Source organism: Amphibalanus amphitrite, unplaced genomic scaffold (genome assembly GCF_019059575.1).
Source record: "Amphibalanus amphitrite isolate SeventyFive unplaced genomic scaffold, NRLGWU_Aamphi_draft 000108F_arrow, whole genome shotgun sequence".
NCBI lineage: Eukaryota > Metazoa > Arthropoda > Thecostraca > Balanomorpha > Balanidae > Amphibalanus > Amphibalanus amphitrite.
The window spans coordinates 545,909-570,360 of record NW_024881603.1 but is presented as its reverse complement, the minus strand read 5'-3'; the positions used below and the strand labels follow the sequence as shown (position 1 = coordinate 570,360).

At 50.6% G+C, this 24,452-nt stretch overlaps 1 protein-coding gene across 2 annotated transcripts; it reads left to right on the top strand.

Moving 5' to 3' along the window:
- The first annotated feature begins 1,343 nt into the window (after positions 1-1,343).
- Positions 1,344-23,726, top strand: LOC122380852 (ras-related protein Rab-32-like). 2 transcript variants are annotated; one of them, XM_043364368.1, is made up of 5 exons: positions 1,344-1,682; positions 19,590-19,788; positions 20,592-20,773; positions 22,724-22,867; positions 23,010-23,726. In XM_043364368.1, exons 1-5 carry the CDS (start codon positions 1,656-1,658, stop codon positions 23,118-23,120), a joined length of 663 nt encoding a protein of 220 aa, XP_043220303.1. In that variant the 5' UTR covers positions 1,344-1,655; the 3' UTR covers positions 23,121-23,726. The 2 variants fall into 2 exon arrangements, with proteins under 2 accessions (XP_043220303.1, XP_043220302.1); XM_043364367.1 differs by lacking the exon at positions 1,344-1,682 and adding an exon at positions 17,096-18,871.
- Positions 23,727-24,452: the final 726 nt, after the last annotated feature.

The window sequence follows — 24,452 nt, the reverse complement described above, 5'->3', positions numbered from 1 at the left end:
ACCTTGGTATTCAAGTTCAAATTCAGTGCCAGATCACGGCGCACCAAAAGTGGTGATTCTCAAAATTTTGGCATCAACATGTTGTCGCCACACATCGAAAACAGATTCTACAGAGATCTAGCTCAATTAGGTCAGTCAAGTTCAAAGGACCGATAACTGCAAAGTAGCTACTCTAAGATATTGCCACCATTCCATTAAAGAGTTCAGTGTACCATTCCTTCAGCGCAGCGTTATTTTAACACACAGACCCATGACTCCTCGTCTTGGATAGGTATCTAGTTATCTACCTATAATGGCGCTGAAGCAGTCAACAGACGAAACCGGTCCGCCAACAAGTAATTTTGCATTGTGGTTATCCCTGTAGAGTGTAGGCCGTACGGTCCTATTTTCGATACAATAGTTGCATAGGAATAGGTACAATAGGTACAATAGTTAAAGGACAGCTGCAATGGGCGAAGATGACAAGCTAACCTCTAGCGGTCACCGAGGTTACCTGAGGTCACGACATTCATAATGTTCAGATAGTGTACGGCGAACCGACTCTTATAGTAGCGGTTTCGTCTCGATCCGCCCAGTACTTTAAGTACTGTTTAGGATCGCTCATAAATGGAATACATTAACAAGCGACCTCTTATGGCTACCGAGGTCACCCGAGGTCATTTTAATTTTTATACGAAACGGCTTGTGAAATCACACATACGGAGAATCGACTCGCGGCGATTTCCTCTCGATCGGTACAAGTCATACAAGTTTATGCTCATGGTGAGTTTGGTAAAGGATGGATGCAATACGCAAAAACGACAATTTGACCTCTCGAGGTTACCAAAGCCACCTGCAATCAACATATTCAGAACGGTGGATTAAATTGCATGCGGAGAATCGACCAGTGGCGTTTTCGTCTCGATCGGTCCCCAATGACATCAGGTGATCTCAATTGCCTAGAGAGTTCAATTAAACTTTCCGCTTCAATTGCAGCCATACTAAGACGCAGCAACTAGACCGGGTTGATCAAGACGAGAAGTTGACGAGAACGCCACCAGTCTATTCGCCATAAGCGACTTCATCAGTCGTATAAAATTTGGCGACTTCAGAGTTCAGGTAAACTCGGTGACCTTGCGGGGCCTTCCAACTCATCCAGTTTAATTACACCGAACGGATATATCCCTAGGTAACGCCGACTGAACATTTTTGCGGTGGTATACCTGAGCATGTCATACAACTGGTGTTCGGCGATTGATATCCCAGTCTTCATATGACACATGTAGTTCCTGCTTTTGTGAAACGGGTTTAGGCTAACTTTTCGTTAGCCTAAACCCGATTTTCAATTTATTTTATTTTACCCTAACTTTTTGGATAGCATAAATTAAAACTAGTGTATTTTGATAGGAACAGCCCAGATCCGAGTTTATACTAACTTTGGAGCACGTTAGCCTAAACCAGATTTACCCTAACCCGGCCAATTAAACGATTCTGTTAGTTCATATTTTATCCACCAGAGTTTGCTTCATACTCAAAGGCCTTCCTCGTCCAGTAAAAGATCTGGCAGCGATGTGCCACGTCGATTTGGAAGCACGACTGAGCTACAATTTCGGCGCAGCTGTTTGCACGCCGGAATATCTTTGAGCGTTATTGTTGTTGCACGTGCAGTTTCAAGGATGGTGGTCGTTGTGTGTCTACAACAGGTAAGCTAAATATTGTTCTCCCTAATATATGATAGATAAGGTTAAGTAAACAGCCAGAAGAACTCCACCCACCCATATTGTTGTCACTTGTCTCCTTGTTTTGTTTTGTTTTTCCACCTACCTTCTTGCAAAAACTGCCTGTAGCTAGCTTGTGCCTGCCATGACATGACTAGAGTCCATACCGGTATCCCTTTTTGCTTTATCTTGGTGGCTATATAGTTGTGTGAAGATGGCGGATACTAGGCTCATGTGTTGTTAATGGTTGCATCACTTTTCATTTTGAAATGAAGGAGCAGGGCATTCTTACAATTGTAAAACTAACCATACTTTGTTGGAAGCTGTTCTGTTAGGTTGTGCATCAGTTGGGTAAAGGACAAGGCTCAAATCCAAATATTGATCGACCAATGAGAGGTTGGAGTGGGCAGGGCCATGACCATGTAACGAAAAAATGGATGTGATTTTGTGCATCCTAGCTTTCAAATGAAAAAATAAGACATTAGCAAGTTGTAATTCACACAAGGCCTGTACTCACTCAGCGCACAATTAGCTGGCGGTCCTAATGAAGTAAGTTGTGACTCAAGGCCAACCGACGTTTGATGGCAATTGCTGATTGACAGAAACGTGCCAGAAAAAGTGAGTAATTAAGAGATGGTAAATAGTTATTATTTGTATTAATTTGTTTACAATATTGTTAATTATAGCAAAATTAATTATTATTCAATAGTTACTATTTGTATTTATTGTTTTAAAAATAAATTTCTAAACTTTTTACATAGTGCCGATCCATTTATGGAATGGCCAGCTGATTGTCTGCCAAAGTGGACGCCCAGAACCTGCAAAAAACATCGTCATTTTCGGGTGAATGTGCGTACTTTCGTCAAGTATTACTCGTTAACTATCATTCCTTTGGTAATGGAAGCTTTTTCTCTTCAGTGGGTGTACTCAATACTGCAAGTATTGTCCCGTTACACTGAATGCACCCCGTCATAGCGGGGACTGCATTTATGCCCATATATGGTTATAGGTACAAGATCCATTTATTGATCGATCAATGTTTTTATTTCTGCCTCATAGTTTCCCCAATTGGCATGCTTCTTGTAAAACACTAATTCTGCCGTCCAAAGGCAAAAACTCATATGTCGGTTCATGACCTGACCCGACATATGCGGTTTTGCCTTTGGACGGCAGAATTGGCAGTGCTGCTAGCAGGTGGCAAAGAAAAATGATGAAGCTAACCACACACAAAAAATACAGCCAAAATAATGACTGTTTTTTATGCAAAACATGCTAAAAGACAATCAGGAAATTGATTTTTTATGGAGGCAATCTGGTGTCAGAATCAAACTATTGATTCCACAAACATTAGTTTGTGTTTTATTTTTGATAGTTTGGCTATTAACAAAATTGCATAGGCGTAGGAAAAGGAGGGGCCAGGTGGGCAAGTGCCCACCTACTTTTTGAGGTGGGGGCCGGGGGCTTCAGGGCCTCCTGTAAGGAATTTTTGCTGGAGGGGGGGGGGGGGGCAGAGGCTCAAGGAGCCAAACCTAGGGTTCCCTCAAATCCTGTTTTCTCATCGGATTTAGGCCACTTATTTTTAGTCATAGCCCTGACACGATTATCTTTTCTTAACTAAGAAAAATAAAAATAGTAGCCTATCTTATCCATGCTTTGATATTTATTTGTCACCCTTTCACATTGCCCGACCAGGTGGTTACAAAAATGAAATACAAAGGAAATACGAACCTCCCAATTTTAATGCTATCTTGCTCAAAATTTTGCGCTGAACCTGAATCCCCTGTCAGCATTTGGGGCCTGGGGGTAGGTCTGGTCAGGTAAGCTCAGGTCAACCAGTGTCCAGTAGCTAGCCTAGGTGTCATGCCAGGTAGCCAAAGTAGGTGTCAATCACCACTGAAAGGGAGCTTCGTAACATGGGAAGCTTCGTAACATATTTTTTGGCACCAAAACCTCTCTTGAAAATGGATCCTAAATTCGACATCTGCAAAAAGGACACTAATACATGTTGAAACTTGAAAAGGTGAAGCAAGGTCATCTAAGCTCAGTAACCTTGACCACCTGACCCTAATGCTACCCTGACACCTACCATAAGGCATGGTATTACAATCATTCCACAAGTTTGCGCGTTTTTTTAAGACAAATAGTCTGAAAACGCGTCGATAATGTGCGCTAACACGCAGAATCGCGATTCTGCCATGCCATGGTCTCTAGAAACACGCCATAGGTCAAGGGTCATGGGGTTCGGGGTCATATAATTGTCATGATGTGTGTAATTTTGATTAGCTCGTGAATGCGAAAAGTTTCGCCGCGATCGGCCACCTTTTACGAGTTTTTTTTTAACTGAGGGTCATGGGTGGGTCTATCCGACCTCCCAATAAGCGCGACGTTCAATTTCTCTCAAACACTCAGGGTATATTTTAACAAACTGCGTCACATTTGGGGACGCAGCCCCCTGCCTTTGGGACGTAGCCCTCGCGAAATTTGAACCACTGCGTCCCACACTGAAATGACAGGGTGTCAGCGGAAAAGTGCTAGCAAAAATAAGTAACATGCCTCGGTCTTTTACTGTGTAACAGATGTTGCTTTTCGATTGCTTTGTGCCCTGATTTACTATGTACCTAAGCACAAACATACCCTCTCCATTCCTTGTGCCTTGCTCTATCCTGAAGTCGTACACCTTGTTATATCCTCCCCTACTATACCCCTAGGGTATGTGCCCTGCCCAGTGTCCTGTCCTTACGTCTTGTACCTTGCCCTGCCCTTCCTTCAGGCCCTGTGCCCCGCCCTGTCCTGCCCTCAAATCCGATACCTTATGTACTCTGCCTTGAAGTTGTATGCGCTGTCTTCCCATCTTTACGCCCGTGCCCTGTCCTACCCTAGTTTGAGGCCCTGTGCCCTTCTCTGCCCTCAAGCCTCGTACACTTGTCCTGCCATCAGACCCCGTGCCCTGCCTTGCCCTCAGGTGCTGTGCCCTGTCCTGCCATCAGGTCTTGTGCCTTCCCATGCCCTCATGCCCCGGCCCAGCGTCCTTCCTCAAGCCTGATGCCTTGCCCTGCCTCAGGCCCCATGTGCATGCCCTGCCCTCAGACCCTGTCGTATTCTGCCATTAAGCCTTGTGCATTGTCTTGCCCTCAGACCCCGCCCTCGCACTAAGCTGCTGTGCTCTGCCCTGTCATCAGGCCTTGTGCTGTCCCATGCCATCAGCCCTGTGTCCTACTCTGCCCTCAAGCCTTGCACACTGCATTTCCCTAAGGTCTCGTGTCCCACTGCTCTCAGGCGCTGTGCCCTGCCCTGCTATCAGGCCTTGTGGTGTCCCCCGTCCTCAGGTCCCGTGCCGTTTCCCGTCCTCATGCCCTTACCTGTCCTCACAACCTGTGCTTTGTTCTGCCCTCATGCCCTGAGCCTTGTCTTGAACTCAGGCCCTATACCCTGTCTTGTCATACATTCAGGCCTTGTGCCCTACCTGTGTCCTTATATCTTGCTCTGCCCTTAGGTACTGTTTCTTGCCCTGCTCTAAGATCCTGTGTGTGTGTGTGTTGCCCTGCCATCAGGTGTGGTGTTCATCAGGTGTTCTAAGGCCCTGAATCTTGCACTACTTACCAGCCCTGTGTAATGACAGCCTCAGACCCGCGCCTTGCCTTGCCCTCGGACCCTGCAACCTACCCAGTCCTCACGTGCCTAATGTGTCTTATCTTAGCCTCATGGCCAGTGCCTGCCCTGTCCTTAACCCTAGAACGCCTAGGGGGGGGTTTGTATCAACCCCCCCCCCCCCTGAGGTTTTTTCGAAGTGCACGCTAAACGGCTTGTCGTAGCGGGCTGAAATTATCAATACCCTCTGGGGCAACCTTTGCGCATCTTTTGCCGAAAAAAATTGATCGGGTCATGTCAGGTCACGGAGTTATGACGTCATAAGAGGTACAGCCTCCGGCCGACAGTTACCAAACGTGTGCGCCGAATCCCTCGGTTTTCTGCCGGTGATACCCACATTGTTTGATGGATCATGATGAAACTTCCCATGCATGTTGGGGCAAGCATTGGCTATCGTGTGGTGCAAGAAAATTGACCGGGTCAGGTCAGGTCACGGAGTTATGACGTCACAAGAGGAACAGCGTCCGGTACTATTTTTGAAAAGCGCCCGAACCACTATTTTGCTAATTCTTGTCACCTCAATGGGAATATGCAGCAATATTAGCTTCTATAGGGAGCAAATGGACCTCCCAAATCCAAAAATACAATCAGATTTCAAAAATTTAAATTTTGATTTTTCGAATTTCTGCCGCCGACTGTGACCTTGCCGACTTCCGGCGCTCCCAACGCGCCATTTTTAGAGCTAGGGAAACGAAATACATAACAAACGATAGAGAATTGATCAAGGAACACGATAGTGAAGGTTTCAAGTCGATATCTCCCACCGTTTTGCCGCAATCGCCGCCGAAAGTTGAAAAAAGTCTATTTTTCCGAAAATTTGACCTTTGACCGGTCAAAAGTAGGTCAAATGTTGACCTAGGACCAAAAAATATACCACCAATCACGAGATCTCGTTGAGAGCAATCCGTTGGTTTTTTCCGCTAAGCTCTACGACCTTCCGTTTCGAAACGCCAGGGGGGGGGGGTCGTAACAACCCCCCCCCCGGTCGTTCGTGTTATGAGAAATGGCCTGGTCGTGCGAGGGTTAAGGCTCAGACTCTGTGTCCTGCCCTTCCCCGAGGTCCTGTTTAGAGATGTCAAGGTCGAGCCCGCAGGCCCGGCGCGGCCACCGGGCCTAATACCATTACCAAAACGGATTTGCAATGGTCTTTTGATGTTACAAAATATGTGATAGAATGACTAATAGTAGATTGGCAATTCATAGGCGGCGTCAGAGCACCGAAGTTGGGAGGTGAATTCGACTTCCCTTTCTGCTTTCCTGGAACCGCCTATGATCCATCTCTTGTGATCACTTGTGAACCTCTAATACCCGAAAATAATGTTGATCCACCCACAGAATGAATACCTACAGTTATAGTGCACCAGCATAGTGATCTTCACCCAAATGACTCACTTCGTGAATAGGACCTCCCAATGGACCTTCCGATGCCCTGGAACCGCCCCTGATCAGGGTATCAACTTGAAAATTTCAAATGATGTGCCTAGTTTAGTTCTAAAAAGTCACAAAATTTCAGCATCCTATCTTTAGCCGTTTCGAAGATATTCTCGAAAAACCTGAGGGATGGATGAAAACAACAACTCCCCTGCCACTAAAAGTGTTAACTGCCTGCCCCCCCCCCCCGCCCCAGTGACGCGATTTTAGCTCCACTGGGGGCCAGCGGCATCACTTGCAGGGGCCACGGCCCCCAAGTTAACATGCTAGAGGGGGCCCTGGGGGCCAACCATATGTTTTGCCGCCCCCCCCCCCTCATACACTTTTTACTCGGGACCCTCTCGTCTCGAGTTGAGAGGACGTTGTAATCTTCCAGAATAAACAAACTCAGTAAAAATAAGTTCCACGTATCTCCACGCACGGACTCCAAGGGACCCTTGTTGATCCAAGGAGGCCCTCTATCCATACTCGTCAGCGGAGGCCCCTGAGACTGATGGCCTGAGAGGTGCTAGTGTATCTGAGGAGGCCGGAGGCCCCAATATCCAAACTGGTCTGGGAAGGCCCCTGACACTGGTGGTCTGAGAGGCCCGTCTATCCACACTAACTAGTCAGAGGATGTCCCTGAGACTGGTGGTCTGGGAGGCCTCTCAATTTACATTAGTTAGAATAGGCCCCTGACACTGGCGGTCTGGGAGGCCCTTTACCCTCACTAGTCAGAGAAGGTCCCTCTATCCTCAATAGTCAGAAGAGGCCTCTGAGACTGATGGTCAGAGAGGTCCTAGTGAATCTGGGGAGGCCCCTCTCCACATTGTTCTAGGGAGGCCCCCGAGACTGATGGTCTGAGGGGCCCTTTTATTTATACTGACCACAGGAGCCCCCTAAGATTTTTGGTCTCAGAGGCTCTCCTGTTTATACTCACCAGAGGAGGCCCCTGGGATTGATAGTCTAACAGGCCCTTCTATTTATACTAGCCAGAGGAGGCACCTGAGACTGGTGGTTGGAGAGGTTCTACTATTCGTAATAGGTAGAGGAGGCCCCTGAAATTCAGGGTATCAGAGCCCTTCCTATGCATACTAGCCAAGAGAAGACCCTGAAATTAATTATCTCAGAGGCTGATCTATTCATACTAGCCAGAGAAAGCCCCTGGGATTAACCCTCGCCCGCACATGCCATTTTCCCATCCTAGAACGCACATGGGGGGGGGGGGGTGCCACCCCCCGCGCCATTTCGTTCCTATTGGAGATAGAGCTTTGCGGTAAAGACTAAAAAGATTCTTTGGGAAAAGACGAATCCAATGATGCCCAGTTTTACCTTTTCAGGTCAGGCATTGACCTTCCAGGTTAGGTCAAACTAAAAAATGTTACTGTTTTGGGTCACCGTTGGATATCGAGTGCGCTGCTCATCATATACCGATGACGATGCCGTATTTTGGTGCCAAGCCAGCTAGAACCTCTATGTCACTCTATCCGACCAGGTTTTTGCTGGTGAGGTCATCTCAGGTCAAGTTAGGTCAAGGTCAATGATATGTGTTTGTATATCTGTGTGTGTCTGTGTGTATACTGATGTGTGCACCGATTGTTTATGTGTCCATATTACATGAGATCATGAAATGAGAAACTTTTACTAAAAATACAGTCAAAGAAACTTCACAAAAAGTAAATTCCGCTTGCCTAAAACGCAATGTTTCCAGATGACCTAGGTTGACCTTGACCCTAACCTTGACATCTGTATATCGTCGAACAACATGTTCACTGATAGGGGGAGGTAAGACTGGGAAAAAAGGCCGAAATCAATGTGTCAAAAGCTCACAAGACCCATGGCCAACGCAAGATATTGGGTATTTGTCATTTGGGTCATGACATGACCTGATGAACAAGGTCATATCTCGGAAACCCAAAACCACAGAGACTTGACATTTTCAGTGGACATCGAGAAAGGATAGAGGAGCAGCTATACGAAAAATCAGGCATCTAGCTCTAAAAATGTTGAGTGCAGAGCAGAAAAAACTACCTGGAGTGGCAACCACACCCCCCCCCCCCCATGTGCGGACGAGGGTTAATGATCTGAGAGGCCCTGCTATCTGTACTTGACAAAGGAGGCCCCTGAGACTGATGGTGGCCAGAAGAGGCCTTCGAGACTGATGGTCTGAGAGGACTTTCTATTCAAACTATGCAGAGGAGGTCCCTGAGAATAAAAGTCCTAAGAGCCCTGCGGCGGCACTGGCCGTTAAAAAAAAAAAAAATCTGGCCATATTTCGGCTCGGCAGGGCCCCACAGAGCTCGTGAGAGCACCTCGAGGGCTGCTAACAGTGTCCCAAAATTTGTAGATGTGGGTGGGAAACGACATCGAAATGCAAATCATTTTCCACTCTCACCTCCAGTTTTCAAGCCCAATTTTCCACTCCCAATCCCACCGAGAAGGAGCAATTGCGGGAATGGTTGTTTTACATCTGTCACAATTGTAGATAGATTAATGTTTTTGATCATTTTCCCACTCTTTGGGCCTTACCTGACCGACAATTTTCACTCTCATCCTTTTTTTGGTCAGCAATTTTCCCCTCTGACACCCAAGCAAAAATATGATTTTAGTACACTGGCTAAGTAGACACGCTTATCTCCATAAGGGTGCCACACCAGCTTCTGAAGGCTCCTTGTAGGCACCTAAGGGCCCCTTCCGGCCTCTAACGGCTCCACCCGCCTGTAATGGCTCCACACCAGTGTTTATGAGCGCCACACACCGGCGCCTTTGAAGGTCATACCTACCAGTGTCTCTTAAAGGAAATAGTTCACTTTTCACATGTTTTTTTTTTTTACTGGAATAGCAGTTTCGTACTTTGTAGCTTGAGCTGAGACTAGCACAAAGATGATTGGCTCTTTGTGGCTTTTACGGCTCAACAATCACCCTAGACGAAGATATTCCATTTCTCATTCCAAAAAAATTCCAATTCCTTTCAGAGGAATGCGCGCTTTGCAGAGGAATGCAGTCACCTCATCGTCAGCCAATCAGCATGGGTAGGTTTGAACTACACAATATGATTGGTCAACGCGTTGTAAGGTTCCGCGATAAACATAATTTTATATAGAATATAGTTCTTCCTAGATTAAAATATGGAAAATAATCCTTCATACAAAAAGGTTTTATTTTATTTTCTGATAATTATGATCATGAAAATCATTAATCTGTAGTAAAATACAAATTTCAGGAAAATGAACAATTTCCTTCAAGGCCCTATATCGGTGGCTCTGAGGGCCCACACCGGCGCCTCTGGGGCCCACACACGTGTGCATCTCAACTCTCAAGGCTCTATAGGTGCATCTGAAGGACCCACACCGACACCTCTGAGGACCCCACACCAGTATCTCTGAGCTCTAAATGCCCCACACCGGTGACGAGGAGTGAGGACACACCGGCGCCAGAGAACACTAACGGCTCCACAAGGCCACTGAAGGCACCACACAAGCTCTCACTGAGCTCTAATATCCCATACCGGCCTCTGAGGGATACCGGCCTCTGAGGGTCTGAGAGGCCCGTCTATCCACAGTCCACACTAGTCAGAGGAGGTATAGCATCTGAGACTTCGGACTATTATTCTCAGGGGCCTCCCATGCCTAGTTTGAATAGAAGGGCCTCTCAGACCATCAGTCTCAAAGGCCATTTCTGGCCACCGTCAGTCTCAGGGGCCTCCTTTGGCAACTATAGATAGAAGGGCCTCTTAGATCATCAATCCCAGGGGCTTTCTCTGGCTGGTATGAATAGAAGGGCCTCGCAGATTATTAATTTCAGGGTCGTCTCTTGGTTAGTATGAATAGGAGGGGCTCTCAGACCCTTAAGTTCATGGGCCTCCTCTGCCTTTTATGAATAGTAGGTCCTCTCAAACCACCAGTCTCAATTGCCTCCTCTGGCCAGTGTGAATAGAAGGGTCTCTCAGACCATCAGTCTCATTGGCCTTCTTCCGGCCAGTATAAATATAAGGGCCTGTTAGACCATCAATCCCAGGGGCGCCTTAGGCTAGTATAAATAGAAGAGTCTCTCAGACCATTTATCTCAGGGGGCTCCTGTGCAGCTGTGGCTAGTATAAATAAAAGGGTATCTCTGACCATCAGTTCTGACTAGTGAGGGTAGGGGGATCCCAGACCACCAATGTCAGGGGCCAATTCTGACTAGTGTGGATGGAGGGGCCTCCCAGACCACCAGTCTCAGGGACCTCCTCTGACTAGTGTGGATAGACGCCAGACGAGCCTCTCAGACCGCCAGTGTCAGGGGCCTCCCCAGACTAGTGTGGATATTGGGGCCTCCTCAGATCCACTAGCGCCTCTCAGGGCATCAGTTCCAGGGGCCTCCGCTGACGAGTATGGATAGAAGGCCTCCTTGGATCAACAAGGGTCCCTTGGACTCTGTGCGTGGGGATTCGTGGAACTTATTTTTACCGAGTTTGTTTATTCTGTAAGGTAACCACGTCCTAGACGAGAGGGCCTCGAGTAAAAAGTGGGTGTGGGGGGAGGGGCAAAACACATGGTTGGCCCCCAGGGCTTCCTCTGAGATGTTAGGGGGGGGGGGGGCGTGGCCCCCGCAGTGATGCCGCTGGCCCCCCAGAGAAGCTGAAAAGAAAAATAGGTCCTCTCGGCATCACTTATCATTCTGCTAGGGACTTCATGGTGGTGCGCCGCCCCGCATGAAAACTGCGCGGCTTGAATCAGGCATCAGTACACGTGCAGAAACTGAGCCCACCTGTGCAGCCTGGTTGAGTGGCTCTAACCAATCGCTAGCCAGGATGTTGCGCCGGTAATACTTATCACTGATAGTGGTTTTCTGTGGCGTCATGAACAGCTTGAATATTACACAGCAGCTGAACATGCTTCAGGTCTAGATTTTGGCCGGATGTTTGACGCCGGGCGACGCCGTTTGAGCTGCTGGCAGCCCACACATGGTCAATTTGACGGCTCAACGGATATCGCAGCTCGAACGGCTTCACATCCGACCAGGCCATCTCATTCATCTCTTCCTTCGACCAGTGGACACGCCCTGGCCTAAGTCCAAAGGTGGTGGACTGGTTGTTTTCCCGTCAATTTCATTGTCTTTTTCAGTTTGAAGGGCAGCAAAACCAAGCTAAAGGGCGGGTAATGGTGAATCATGATGTGGGACCTCTTATTATCTGCCTTGGTAAGAATTCGAGTCTGTTTGCGTTTCCCTGTCGCTATCTTGACAACTCTTCTCAATACTTGGCAAAGGGCGCCTTTTGCGATCGAGGCCGGACTGAGTCTGCCACCAAGTCCCAGTCTGTTACGCCTCAGGCAGATGTGCTACTGGCTGCTGCTGATGTCCAGCTGCTGACAGACCAGCTCCTGGCTCATGCGACCATGCCACCAACACTTAGCCTTACTACGAAACGAGAGACTGTACTCCCTTCTCTCCACTTCCTTGAACGAGAACTATCAAATGAAACCGTTGGCGACTCGACTCTTACTCAGAGCAAGAGTCATTTCGCAAGGTCAGGTCACTGCTGAGTTGAGAGCAGATACCAGAGATATGTCTCATGGAGCTGAGCTGGCGGCCGCCGCGCCGGTGCACGCGTACTTGCGCTCGTGACATCCGTGCTGGGGGCACTCGTATGTGAACCGTGGTGGCGTTGCCTCTGTGACCCAGGGGCTACCTGGCCGGCTCGAATACGCGGCGATGGCGGGCAGGGCGCCCGAGTTCGATGCGGTCGTTGAGTGCTTCGGTGCTTATACGCGGCGGTTAAATCAGTTCTTTGTGGCGCATGATATCGGGAGTGATCAAGAAGCAAAGAAGCGGGCCGTGCTGCTTTGTGCGATCGGCGCAAAAACGTTCGGTCTGCTGGAAGATCTTATTGCTCCAGCCACTGTAAGTGAGAAAACATACGATCAGCTGGTCAGCGTTTTGCAAAGTCACTTCGAGCCGGATAAATCTGAAATAGTGGCCAGATTCCGGTTTCATTCGTGCTTCAGGAATGACGGTGAGACAGTTGCTAATTTTCTAGCGCGGCTTCGTAAGCTGGCTAAAGACTGTTCGTTCGCACCTAATGTCCTTAATGAAATGCTGCGTGACCGTTTGGTCTGTGGCATACGGAACGAGTTGCTGCAACCTTGGTTCTCAGTGAGCCGGGGCTGACGCTCCAGTCGGCGGAGCAGCTGGCCCAGGCACACGAGTCGGCGGCAGCGAGTGCGGCTGAGCTCAACGGCGGTGCTGAGCAGCGAGCAGATGGAGCCTTCGTTCATCGGCTGACTGGTGCCCGGGGTCCGCTGCGGCTGCGTAGCAGTTCTAGGGGTGCCGGTGCTGCCCGCGCTCCTGCCGGCTACAGGGACGGCGGTGGCGGCGCAGCGGACTCCAGAGCTGGTGGTCGGCTGCGCTCTCAGCATGACAGGACGACGCCCGGGCCAGCACGGCGGCGAGCTGTTTCAGGTGCCTGAGGTATCATCAGCCGGACACGTGCCCGTTCATCGATAAGGTGTGCTACAGCTGTGGCCTCAGGGGTCACGTCCGAGCTGCCTGCAGGAAGAACCAGCAGCACCTCCGCCATGTCTCGGCTGATGGCGACGCGTTACAAGGGTCGGACGCGCAGGAGGGTAGCAGAGAGGACGGCACTACGCAACCGAGGAGTTCTAGTCCCGGGACCGGTGAGGAGGTGTACAGCATTTTCACCGTCCGGACCGGCCTCGGTGTCAGGCGACCGCCGCTGATGGTGCCGGTAGCGCTCGACGGTCAGAAGGTCGAGATGGAGCTGGACACCGGGGCGACTCTGTCGGTCTGCTCTGACGCCGGGTTTCGGCAGCTCTGGCCCTGTGGAGGGCCGAAGCTGGAACCGTGTTCGGTGAAGCTGAAGACCTACAGCGGTGAGCAGCTGCCAGTCATGGGGCAGCTGCTTCGTTCGAACGTTCACTGCAGCTGCCTGCAGTGAACGTTCAGTACGGCGGACAGGCTCAGCGACTACCTCTCATCGTAGTCGAAGGTGGTGGGCCCTGGCTGTTCGGCAGGAACTGGCTGGGACACATCAGGCTCGACTGGCCCTCCATCTGTTGAGTGACTGCGGAGACCCGTGTGCAGCCCATCCTGGACGAGTTCGCTGACGTCTTCAAGGAGGAGCTGGGCTGCTATCGAGGCGGGGAAGTCGCATCGACGTAGACCCGGACGTCCAGCCTAGTTTCTTCAAGCCTCGCACCGTACCGCTGGCCTTCAGGGAAGCTGCGGACGCCGAGCTGGAGGACCAGATCCGTGGCGGACTCTGGGAACAGGTACGGCACAGCAAATGGGTGGCTCCCTTGGTGGTTGTCCCCAAGGCTGGGGGTCAGTCAATACGGGTGTGTGGGGACTACCGCTTGACCGTCAACAGGGCTGCTAAGGCAGAGCAGTATCCCTTGCCGCGTGTGGAGGAACTGTACTCAAAACTGTCGGGATGTACCATATTTTCACAGATCGACTTGAAAAACGCGTATAATCAGCTTCCGCTAGATGAAAAGGCCCGCGAGTATCTCACGGTAGACACCCCGAGGGGTCTTCTTCGACCCCTTCGGTTGACCTTCGCCTATTCGAGTGCAGTGTCGCTGTTCCAACTTCCAGCGGACGCTGGAAACTGTCCTGGCTGGTATCTCCGGCGTTCGGGTCTTCTTGGACGACATTGTAGTCGCGGGTGTCGATGCCGCTGCGCATGACGAGGCCCTCCGGCAGGTTCTTAGACGGCTGGAGGAAGCGGGTTTTAGGGTCAACAAGGCCAAGTGTAGCTTCGGCGTCAGCAGCGTGACCTATCTGGGGCGTAAGATAAGCAGCCGTGGTGTGGAGACCACCGACGAAAAAACGGCCACGATTGTCCGTGCCCCGGAACCGCGGGATGCTAAGGAACTGCGTAAGTGGCTTGTAATCAACTACTATGGGAAATTCCTTGAGAACCTGGCGAGTGTCTTGGCTCCGCTCTATCGTCTTCTAAAGGCAGATCAGCCCTGGCAGTGGGCTGAGGCAGAGAAGTCTGCTTTTCGGAAAGCCAAAGAGATGGTAGTTAGCCCTCCTGTACTAGCCCATTTTGATCCCGCCCTTCCGGTGGTTCTCGCCTGTGACGCGGGGCCGGTCGGCATTGGCTGTGTGTTGAGTCAGCGGACGTCACAGGGCGAGCGACCTGTGGCCTACTATTCGCGCACGTTGAATGACACCGAAACTAGATACTCACAGACTGATAAAGAGGCATTAGCTGTAGTGACCGGCTTTAAGAAATTTCACTATTACCTAGCGGGGCGAACTTTCACTATACAGTCAGATCATAAGCCTCTCATAGGCCTCATAGGAGAGCAGAAACCTTTGCCCGTGATGGCGTCACCTAGGATGGTCCGCTGGGCTCTGATGCTTGGGGCCTACTGAGTACCGGCAAGGATCTAAGCAAGGCCACTGTGACGCGCTTAGCAGGCTGCCTTCGTGCGAGGAGGCTTGTTCGAGCGTTCCAATTCCGGCTGAGACTGTCCATTTACTTGAGTTCATCGACTCATCCCCATTCCCCAGTGAATGTGTCCCAGATACAGCGGTAGACCGCTCTGGATCCCGTGTTGTCAGCGGTACATCGATATGTCAGAGATGGCTGGCCGGATGTCAATAGTGTTTCCCTCAGCCCTGATTTTCAGCCGTGCAGGTCCCGTATAGGTGAACTGAGTGTGCAGGATGGCTGTGTTTTGTGGGGGTCACGAGTGGTGGTTCCGCCGCAGGGACGGGGTGCCATGTTAAAGTTATTACATGAAGGTCATGCTGGCGAGTGTAGAACCAAAATGTTGGCTAAAATGTATGTTTGGTGGCCAAAAATCGATGACGACATTCGTGATATCGTGAAGTGTTGTGTGAAGTGTCAGGAACTGAAGGGCAGGGCCCCTGACGCTCCACTGCATCCTTGGCAGTGGCCGACTCGACCTGGCAGCGAGTCCATGTAGACTATTGCTCGGCTAACGGATAGATGTTTCTGGTGATAGTCGACGCCCACTCCAAATGGATGGACGTCTACCCAACTCGTTCCTCCGACTCACTGATCACGATTGAAAAATTACGAGCGTCGTTTGCGTGCTGGGGAGTGCCAACAGTGCTAGTGACAGACTACGCCCAGTGTTTTGTATCAAAGCAATTCAAAACGTTTTGCAGTGTAAATGGGATCAGGCACTTAACGACACCCAGCCTATCACCCAAATCAAACGGCTTAGCCGAAAGAAGCGTGCAAAGCTTCAAAAACGGGCTGTACAAACAGATCTCGGGGTCCATTGAGACCAAGGTCTCTCGATTTCTGTTTAGGTACCGCACAACACCGCATACTACGACCTCATGTACGCCCGCCGAATTATTTCTGGGTCGTGTGCCACGCACTCATTTAGATGGTTTGCTACCAGATAGGCAGGAGCGTATACGGAGACAGCAGGAGGCTCAAAAGACGTACCGTGATCGAAATGCCCGTGAACGATGTCTGAACCCGGGTGACCCTGTGTATGTGCCTGCTGTCGATAGATTGCAGGGATTGGAGCGTTGTCGGTGGGCGCCCGGTCGTGTAGTGTTCGTAGAGGGAGTTAAGGTCACTGTGGAGCTAAATGACGTAAGGGTGATTGTGCGGCACGCCGACCAGGTTCATGAGCGATATTCAGCTGTTCCGCATGTCGCTAACGATCCTCTCCGTTCCAGAGTGACACCGATACCTGCTCCTGATCCGGTCACGGAGAGCGCCGCTGCATCTGCACGGCATGCTCCCGTTCCCGGACAACTGGCCTCCACTCCCGACCGGCTGCCGGCTCCTGATCGAGCGCCTGCTCCTGGCCGGCCGCCTGTTCCGGCGCCGCCAGGGCTGACCGGAGCGGTGCCCGCGCCGGGTGTGACCACCGTCCCGCCGTCCGCACCCTCTCCCAGCGCGCCGCGGTACCGGCTGAGAGACCGGTCCACCCTGCGGCCCCCAGACCGATACGTGGCGAGCTATGAGTAGGCGTTTTGTTTCAGTTGTTATTTGTTCTGTGATGTGCGTATTTATTTGCTTGTCCATGCTGTGCAAGTATTCGGGGTGGAGGAGTGTCATGGAGCTGAGCTGGCGGCCGCCGCGCCGGTGCACGCGTACTTGCGCTCGTGACATGCGCTCATGACACTCGTATGTGAACCGTGGTGGCGTTGCCTCTGTGACCCGGGGGCTACCAGGCCGGCTCGAATACAGTTTGGACCGAGACACCGTCTGTGATAATATGCATTCATCCAATTTTCCAGCTTCCACATTAAACAAGAAACTGTGCGAGCAGATATGGCGAAAAAATAGATGTCCGGATAATTTCGTTACACCCTGTATGTTCTAGTGCAAACTAATGCTATGATGCTAGGGGAGCGGCTGCAGGCTGGCGTAGCGCGTGCGGCCTTACGGTGGTTGGGTGAACGTGCCACCTTCTGCTGTGGGGTGGGTGGGATGGGGGAGGTCCTCCTTGACCCCGTGCCGGCCCCGCCACCTGTGCTGCGCCATCTTTGGGCTGGCGACGGTGTGGAAGCGCGTACCTTCCGTCAGTTTTCCAGGCATCTGAAGTCTGAACTCGGCGCTGGCCCTGTCGTCGATGTCTGCGCGTGAGCCGTGACGGGTGCCACAGCCTGCTGGCACCGGCGGGTACGTGCCGTGTACATGTGGTGCGGACTGCGGGACCGACTTGAACCACTCGAAGCCAACGGAGACCAGCCACCCTCATTCGCTCAGATTTATGTGAACGACCCACGAGCCGAAATACTGATGCCGAGGACCACGCACGCATTGTGGCATCACATAGAGAACACCTATTACATCCGGGAACGACTCCGATCGGCCATTTTCGGGAAATTTGCCGTCCGCGGTGAATATTCCTGGGAATATGCTCTGAACGTATCAACCGAATTTGATGTTAGTGCCGGACCCGTGGACTCGGAACTGCGTCACTAATGCCTGTTCATAAATGTAGCGCGGCGTGAGCCATCCATGGACTGCGTGTTTCTTTTTTCCAACCAAAGGTAAGCACTATACCTGAAGATGCTTCTTTGTAACCAAACCAAACAAAAACTAACAACCTAACCTAACCTAACTTGACCTAACCTACAGCCTACAAACCTACAACGCGCCAAAAATTTCAGCCGCCGGCGGGATTCGAACCTTCGGTCCTCTGAACACGGGGCGATTGCGCTAACCAACCACTTCACCTCGCAGACAGCTGGCCGGATAAAGGTATTGTAAGTCACTTGACAATGACGCACTGGGATATACTCCGTATAGCGCCTTCCTTTGATTGGAAAAAATAATTACTTACGCCCGTGGACTAGCCTCTTCAACTCCGTAGCAGTGTCTCCCAATCTGCGGAAAGTTCAGCTGGTCGCATGATAACCGTGGCGAAGTTTTCTGGCTCTGTTTCAACGGCTCCTTCATATTCCCTTCATATCAGCATAAGCCAGATTTAGGCTAACTTGCAATTAAACGATCAAAAATGTTAGCGTAAGTTTCGTTAGGGTAAATTAAACGGTGTTTTATTTGGTTAGGCTAAGCCCGAAAAACGCGTATTGATGTGCACGTGCGCAGTTCTGTGAAAGACATCTGAGCTGCTCACTTTCAGGCCTGTATGAACTAGAGTCGTCTGGGGCGGACCACGGACGTCTCAGTCTTGTTTAAATACCAGCCCGGTCCGACCATCGCGTGGACGAAATTTATAAACAAGCGTGGTCGCTGTCCATCACGCAGTGATCCAGGCCGGGCCGGTTCACTCCGACCAGTGACACGCGGCCGCTGGAAGAAGGCGCCGGCGCAGTGCGGGACGGAGTGCCGGTGTGGACAGACGTGGCCGACCGGCCAGCACAGGACCCCCGGCGGGCGGACCCGGCCTGGCGGCTGAGCAGCTGGAGAGCCTGGCTGACACTGTGTGCCAGGCCGAGTGGACCGGGAGCCTGCGGTGCCGCCGCTCCGAGCGCTGGTGTAGGGTCGGACGGTGCTGAGGTGGTCCTCCAGAGTCCGGCGGCGCTGAGTCCAACGCTGCCCCTCGAGGTGGACCCTGGCGTCAGACATGGCTGGCGCGAGGAGCAGCGACTTCAAAAACAGGGGGTCCGGCCGCGGCGCGGTCGTGGGCCGGGTCAAACGAATGGTGAGTCAGCGCACATGCCGAGTGCGTCTCAACACAGGGACTCGTCTTAAGAATTTTCACTGCGGGGGTTGGCTAGCTTACGCTTAGGTACCTATACTACATATCACATGCATTTTTGAAGCATATTGTACTGGGTTATTTGTGCCGTTGCCCGCCGCCCGTTCAGCGTAGGGACTATGTAATTTAGAATGCGCTGAAGCTTTTCCCACAAGCCATGCTCACCTTTTTGGTCTCTGAAAGATTTAGGCTGGACTGTAAACATGTCAACTTTGACGGCTATGAGCTATCACTTGTTTTTGTGGGCTGTTTTAGCTTCTCTCATCTCTGAACCATACAGCACGAGCGTCTTTGTCGAACATTGGGCTCGGGAAAATCGGGTAAAATGATTTATCATTGATGACTCTGGTGACCCGACCAATGGCAATGACCTCATTTAAAAAAAATATTTCAAATGCTTTGTCTATACCAGCAAAAACAACATCTGTTTGTAATGCTTAGTAGTGACAAGCAGAGGGGCTTCATTTACGACCGAATACAAGGCGCCGGCGTATGTACCTACTGCTTTTCCATACAAATATAGCTGTCTTCTTTTTTTTGGCGATGAACGAGCCATAGCAGCAATGAACCCTGAAAGTGGAGTGTAGTGTCACACTACAGTGTGGCTATTTGTCCTGGGAGACCTGGGAGTGTTACACACATCAGCAACCCGGTTCGGCAGGTCAACAGCAGATGCGAGCACCTGTACAAAATCCTCATCATCGGCGAGCTCGGCACCGGCAAGACGTCCATCATACGGCGCTACGTGGGCCAGACCTTCTCCAAGCACTACCGGGCCACCATAGGCGTGGACTTTGCGCTCAAGGTGCTTCAGTGGGACGCCAACAACATCGTCCGACTCCAGCTGTGGGACATCGCAGGCAAGTGGGCGCACAACCGTCCTGCAAGCGTACTGCGTAGTTAGCGCATGCCGGAAATCCATTTTCAAATGGCATTTTTTATACCTAAGCAGGAGCCAGGAAGTTTATAGTCATCTCACATGTAGACCTGGTTTTGACCTTACCAGATCTTGATGTGACCTTCACGTGAAGTTCGCCAAACAGTCCCTGATGACCAAAAGAGTCCCATCAAAGAAATGCATAGTTGGCCATGGCCATAAAGTTTAGTCACACGTACCCGCCAGCGTAGCTTCCTAGCAGTGCGACCTTTTGTGACCAGACTGGAAGCAGTCACTTCACACAGAGTGAGGAATGTAAATTGCAAAGGTACCTTTAATTAATTATTGACGGAAAGTTATAAATCGAGTTACTCGTAAATTGCCGTTCGTTTGAAGTTTATTGGCTCAGTAGTAATTCAGAGATAACAAGAGAGGGGAGGGGGGAAAACCAAGGCGGGAAAACGACCTCCCACCACGGCGAACGGAGTCCGGCGAAGGCCAACGGGACGCGGGTTTCGCGGCCCGGGGTCAACATCTTCACATGGGATGCAGAATTCACGAGTTGGCAGGCTACATGGAGCAGATCTGATTCATTTAACAACTTTCGCAGCACGGTTTTCCTTAATTCCTCACTTTATGAAACCGAAACGTGACCGAAAACCCTCACCCATGCACCAGGGCAAAGTTTCGCAGCACCTACTCCCTAGCGCTTTTGTGACTAAACTTCTGGCTGATTGGCGTCATCTGAACGGCTGAACTGACGTCTCGTGTTTCTGCGTCCGGTAGGCCAGGAGCGGTTCGGCTCTATGACGCGCATCTACTACACGGAGGCGGTGGCGGCGTTCATCGTGTTCGACGTGAACCGGGCGACCACGTTCGACGCCGTGCTCAAATGGAAGGCCGACCTGGACGACAAGGTGCAGCTGTCCAACGGCGACCCGGTGCCCTGCGTCCTGCTCGGAAACAAGGTGACACACGGCCCGAGAGCCGATCTCACTGGCGTTAGAAACGGGACGCAGATGAGTGGTCCACTTTGCATCGCCTTGCAGACCATAACTTCTCTTAACCCGCGCCCCACTGGGGTCTGCGTATAACGAGCCCTAGTGGGGGGGGGGGGGGGGGGGGGCTCCTAACTCCGAAACTACTGTGCCGATTGTCAAAATTCAAACGACGTCTGATAGCCCCGGAAAAAAAAACTGTCGAACGGAGCCTAATTTCGTTGACCTCGAGGTCACTGATGACGTCAAAGGTCAGGTCAAAGTAAAAATTATCAATGTTTCCCTGTTCACAATTTGGGCTCTGGCCGCTGGCTTACAAGTCAGAACAGGCTCATTTTTGGTTTATACACCCGTGAAAAGATGCTTTAGCCAAACTTGTTCTTTGATTTTCAGGTCGAGGCCAGGTCATCCCAGGTCTTATTATTATTATTTTTTTTTGGGGGGGGGGGTTAGGCCCTTTCGGTCCAATGGGACCATTTCAGAGCCGGGAGGATGATAGGATACAGGGAGAGACATTGGTCTGGGCAGGCACCCTAGTGACTTAGTGAGTCACCGGGGCTGAGCCCGTCCAGAGGACAGGCCACCCAGCCCCAAGGTACTCATTGCACCCGGTTACGGGGTGCGCTCCCTCGGGAGCAGCGGTGTCGCTCCAAGGGAGCAGCCCGCATGAGATAAAGTTGCCTGTCCAGCCCGGAGGGAGGTTGCGGCGTGGAGGAGAAGGATTTCAGTATCCTGAGGATAGAAGCACCGAGCACGGAACGGTATATTTTTTTCAACAAAAAAGATATTTTTTATTTTTTATTTTAAGATATTTTTTTTCAACAAAATAAGTGTCTGTCGTATGCAGTTTAACATCAGGAACACGATGGTGCTATGTAGGTATATCGAGGTACACGATGTCAAAAATGTACTGAAAAATTGATTTAAAAATTTATAATAGTGAAATTTTGACTATAATTGGTATAACTTGGCTACTTTTGAAGATATCGGAATAAAAATTTCCTGAGTAGATCACCGGTAGGTATGTGTTCTATCACAAATGTTCCATTTTTTCCAAAAGGCAAAAACTTTTTTGAAAAAGGACAAAAATATAGATTTTAAGATTTAATATATACCTATAGGTATAATTTTCAAAAATTTCAAAATGTTGAAAATCCGATATAGCAGTTTGATAGCCCTATAATCTATATGCATTCTGAGTACTCTAATGCAAAGAAATTGTATCTCGCTTAAAAACTGATCTTTTGAGAGTGATTGCCGTAGTTCAATATATTGCATCGAAATTGGCCGAACATGACGTCACTTTGACGTCATTTCCGGTCGACCCATGATAGCTACGAAGTTCCGGTTTTGACACAAGGTGTCAAATTGATACAGCCGAACGTACTGAAAGTGGTCGAGAGACGCCAGTGACGCTTCCAAGCGCGAGATGAGTCCCCTAAGGTCGTTTAAAGGGCCACTCACCAACAATTGAGTATCATCAGCGTACTGGAAGACTGCTGCATCCTCAGTATAAAGTGATAGATCATTGGAAAATACCGTGAAGAGTAAGGGACCAAGTGCCGAGCCTTGAAAGACACCCATAAGTTGGGGAGAGGTTGTGATAATACCCGGAGTGTAATCGCCACGCCGATTGTGGATTGCTCTTGATCGTCAATACATTACATACATACATGTATACATACACACATACATACATACAAAGTTTCGTGTCGATACGCCAAGCGGTTTAGAAATTATTGCAGAAAAACGGGGGGCGATGAATAGCCCCCCCCCCCATTGGGGCGCGGGTTAAAAAATCGGAATGCAGCGACTTTTAAAATGAGACCCACTTTTCGGAGGGTGTCTGTTAAGTGTTTACCGTAATGAACAATCATCATTCTTCTCCCGGCGAGTATAAATTTGTGTTATGTCTGGCAGTGTGACCTGCCGAAGGAGGGTCTGGCGTCCAGCCCCGAAAAGGTCTCCGAGTGGGCGCGCCAGCGCGGCTTCGTCGGATCCTACGAGACGTCCGCCATGGAAAACAAGGGCATCGACGAGGCCATGAACTTCATCGTCAGAAAGGTGCGCTAATCCATGGTAAACACTCCACTCGTAAACCTTCATTGACAAAGTCACTATACTATCATACGCGGTTGTCACATTACGAGCTACAGGCATATGGGCAGTGCTGCTGAGCCCCACCCTGACCGCGCTCTGTCGGCAGATTTTGACACACGAACAGTGCGGCCATCTGGTGGGCGGCGGCAGCGACCCCGACGTGGTGACGGTGAGCAGCGGCTCGTCGACAGTCAGCGGCGGCGACTGTGTGTGCTAGTAAGGAGGAAGGATGGCGACACTCAGCGGCGGCGACTGTGTGTGCTAGTAAGGAGGAAGGATGGCGACAGTCAGCGCCGGCGACTGTGTGTGCTAGTAAGGAGGAAGGATGGCGACACTCAGCGCCGGCGACTGCGTCTGCTAGCGGGGAGGAAGGATGGCGACACTCAGCGGCGGCGACTGTGTGTGCTAGTAAGGAGGAAGGATGGCGACACTCAGCTCAGCGGCGGCGACTGCGTCTGCTAGCGGGGAGGAGCGGCGCCGGCTGAGCGGCGTACCGCCTGAAACCGCCGAATACCTGTGCGAATCTGCGACCTGTTGTGCCTCATTAAGTCCTACCTGTTTGGACAACACTGTGGAGCTCTTGCTTTGCCACATGTGTGTGTGTGTGTGTGGGGGGGGGGGGGTATGTGTATGTGTGTGTGCAATATTTATGCCTGATAGGAAACCAGTATAGACCATGTCATGACCTCGTATGTTCACACAGATCAATGACGTTGGAAGCGCTCATGGTGCCGTGCCAGGATGGTCTGAACTCTGAACGTCTGTTGTCAGCGAAGCGAACCATTGGGCTTATCGAATAAAAACAATTCAAGGCGTCAAATAATGCGAATGAGCCCACTATTCAGTTACAACAAGCGAAGCAGATGAGTACTGAATAGGATGAATGCGCTTTTTTCCTAAAACTAGCATAGAAAAGTCCTTATCTAATTGGACGATCCCGCTTCGAGAAATGCCTACTGGGACACCACGGGTGAGGGGTCGCGCTGGGGCCGCGGGTTAACCCGCGCCGGGCCGGGGAGGGGGGTGTTTGAACACCCCTCCCCCTGCGGTTTTTCGCAGATGACTCAAAAACGGCGGCGCTCCGCGCCGCCATTTTTGGCACACCTGTTCATGCATCTCTTCCACACATGTTGTGAAAATTTCAGACCCAGGGCTCTCAAGGTCAAGTCACCAGGTCAGGTCAAGTGACCTCACCTAAGAAAAAGTTTCAATCCTCGTCATGCTACACCAACTGAACGATCGCCTTGAAACTTTCAGCGATTGATAAGGGTAACAGTATGTACAAAATGTATATCTCGGAATTTTGATATCGATGACCTAAGGTCAGGTTAACTTTGCGACCTCTCCATCATAGTGAACGGGAGAAAATTGAAATGCGCCTCTTTTGGACGAATGATGTTCAAAACCCTCTCAAACATCGGTTCATAGGTAAACATGACACATTGAGTCGGTAAAATGCACCTATGACCCCTCTGTGTGCCCCTGAGGTCATCTCAGGTCATGAACGGTCACCAGCAGTTTTTTGGCTGTAACTTTTGATAAAGACGTG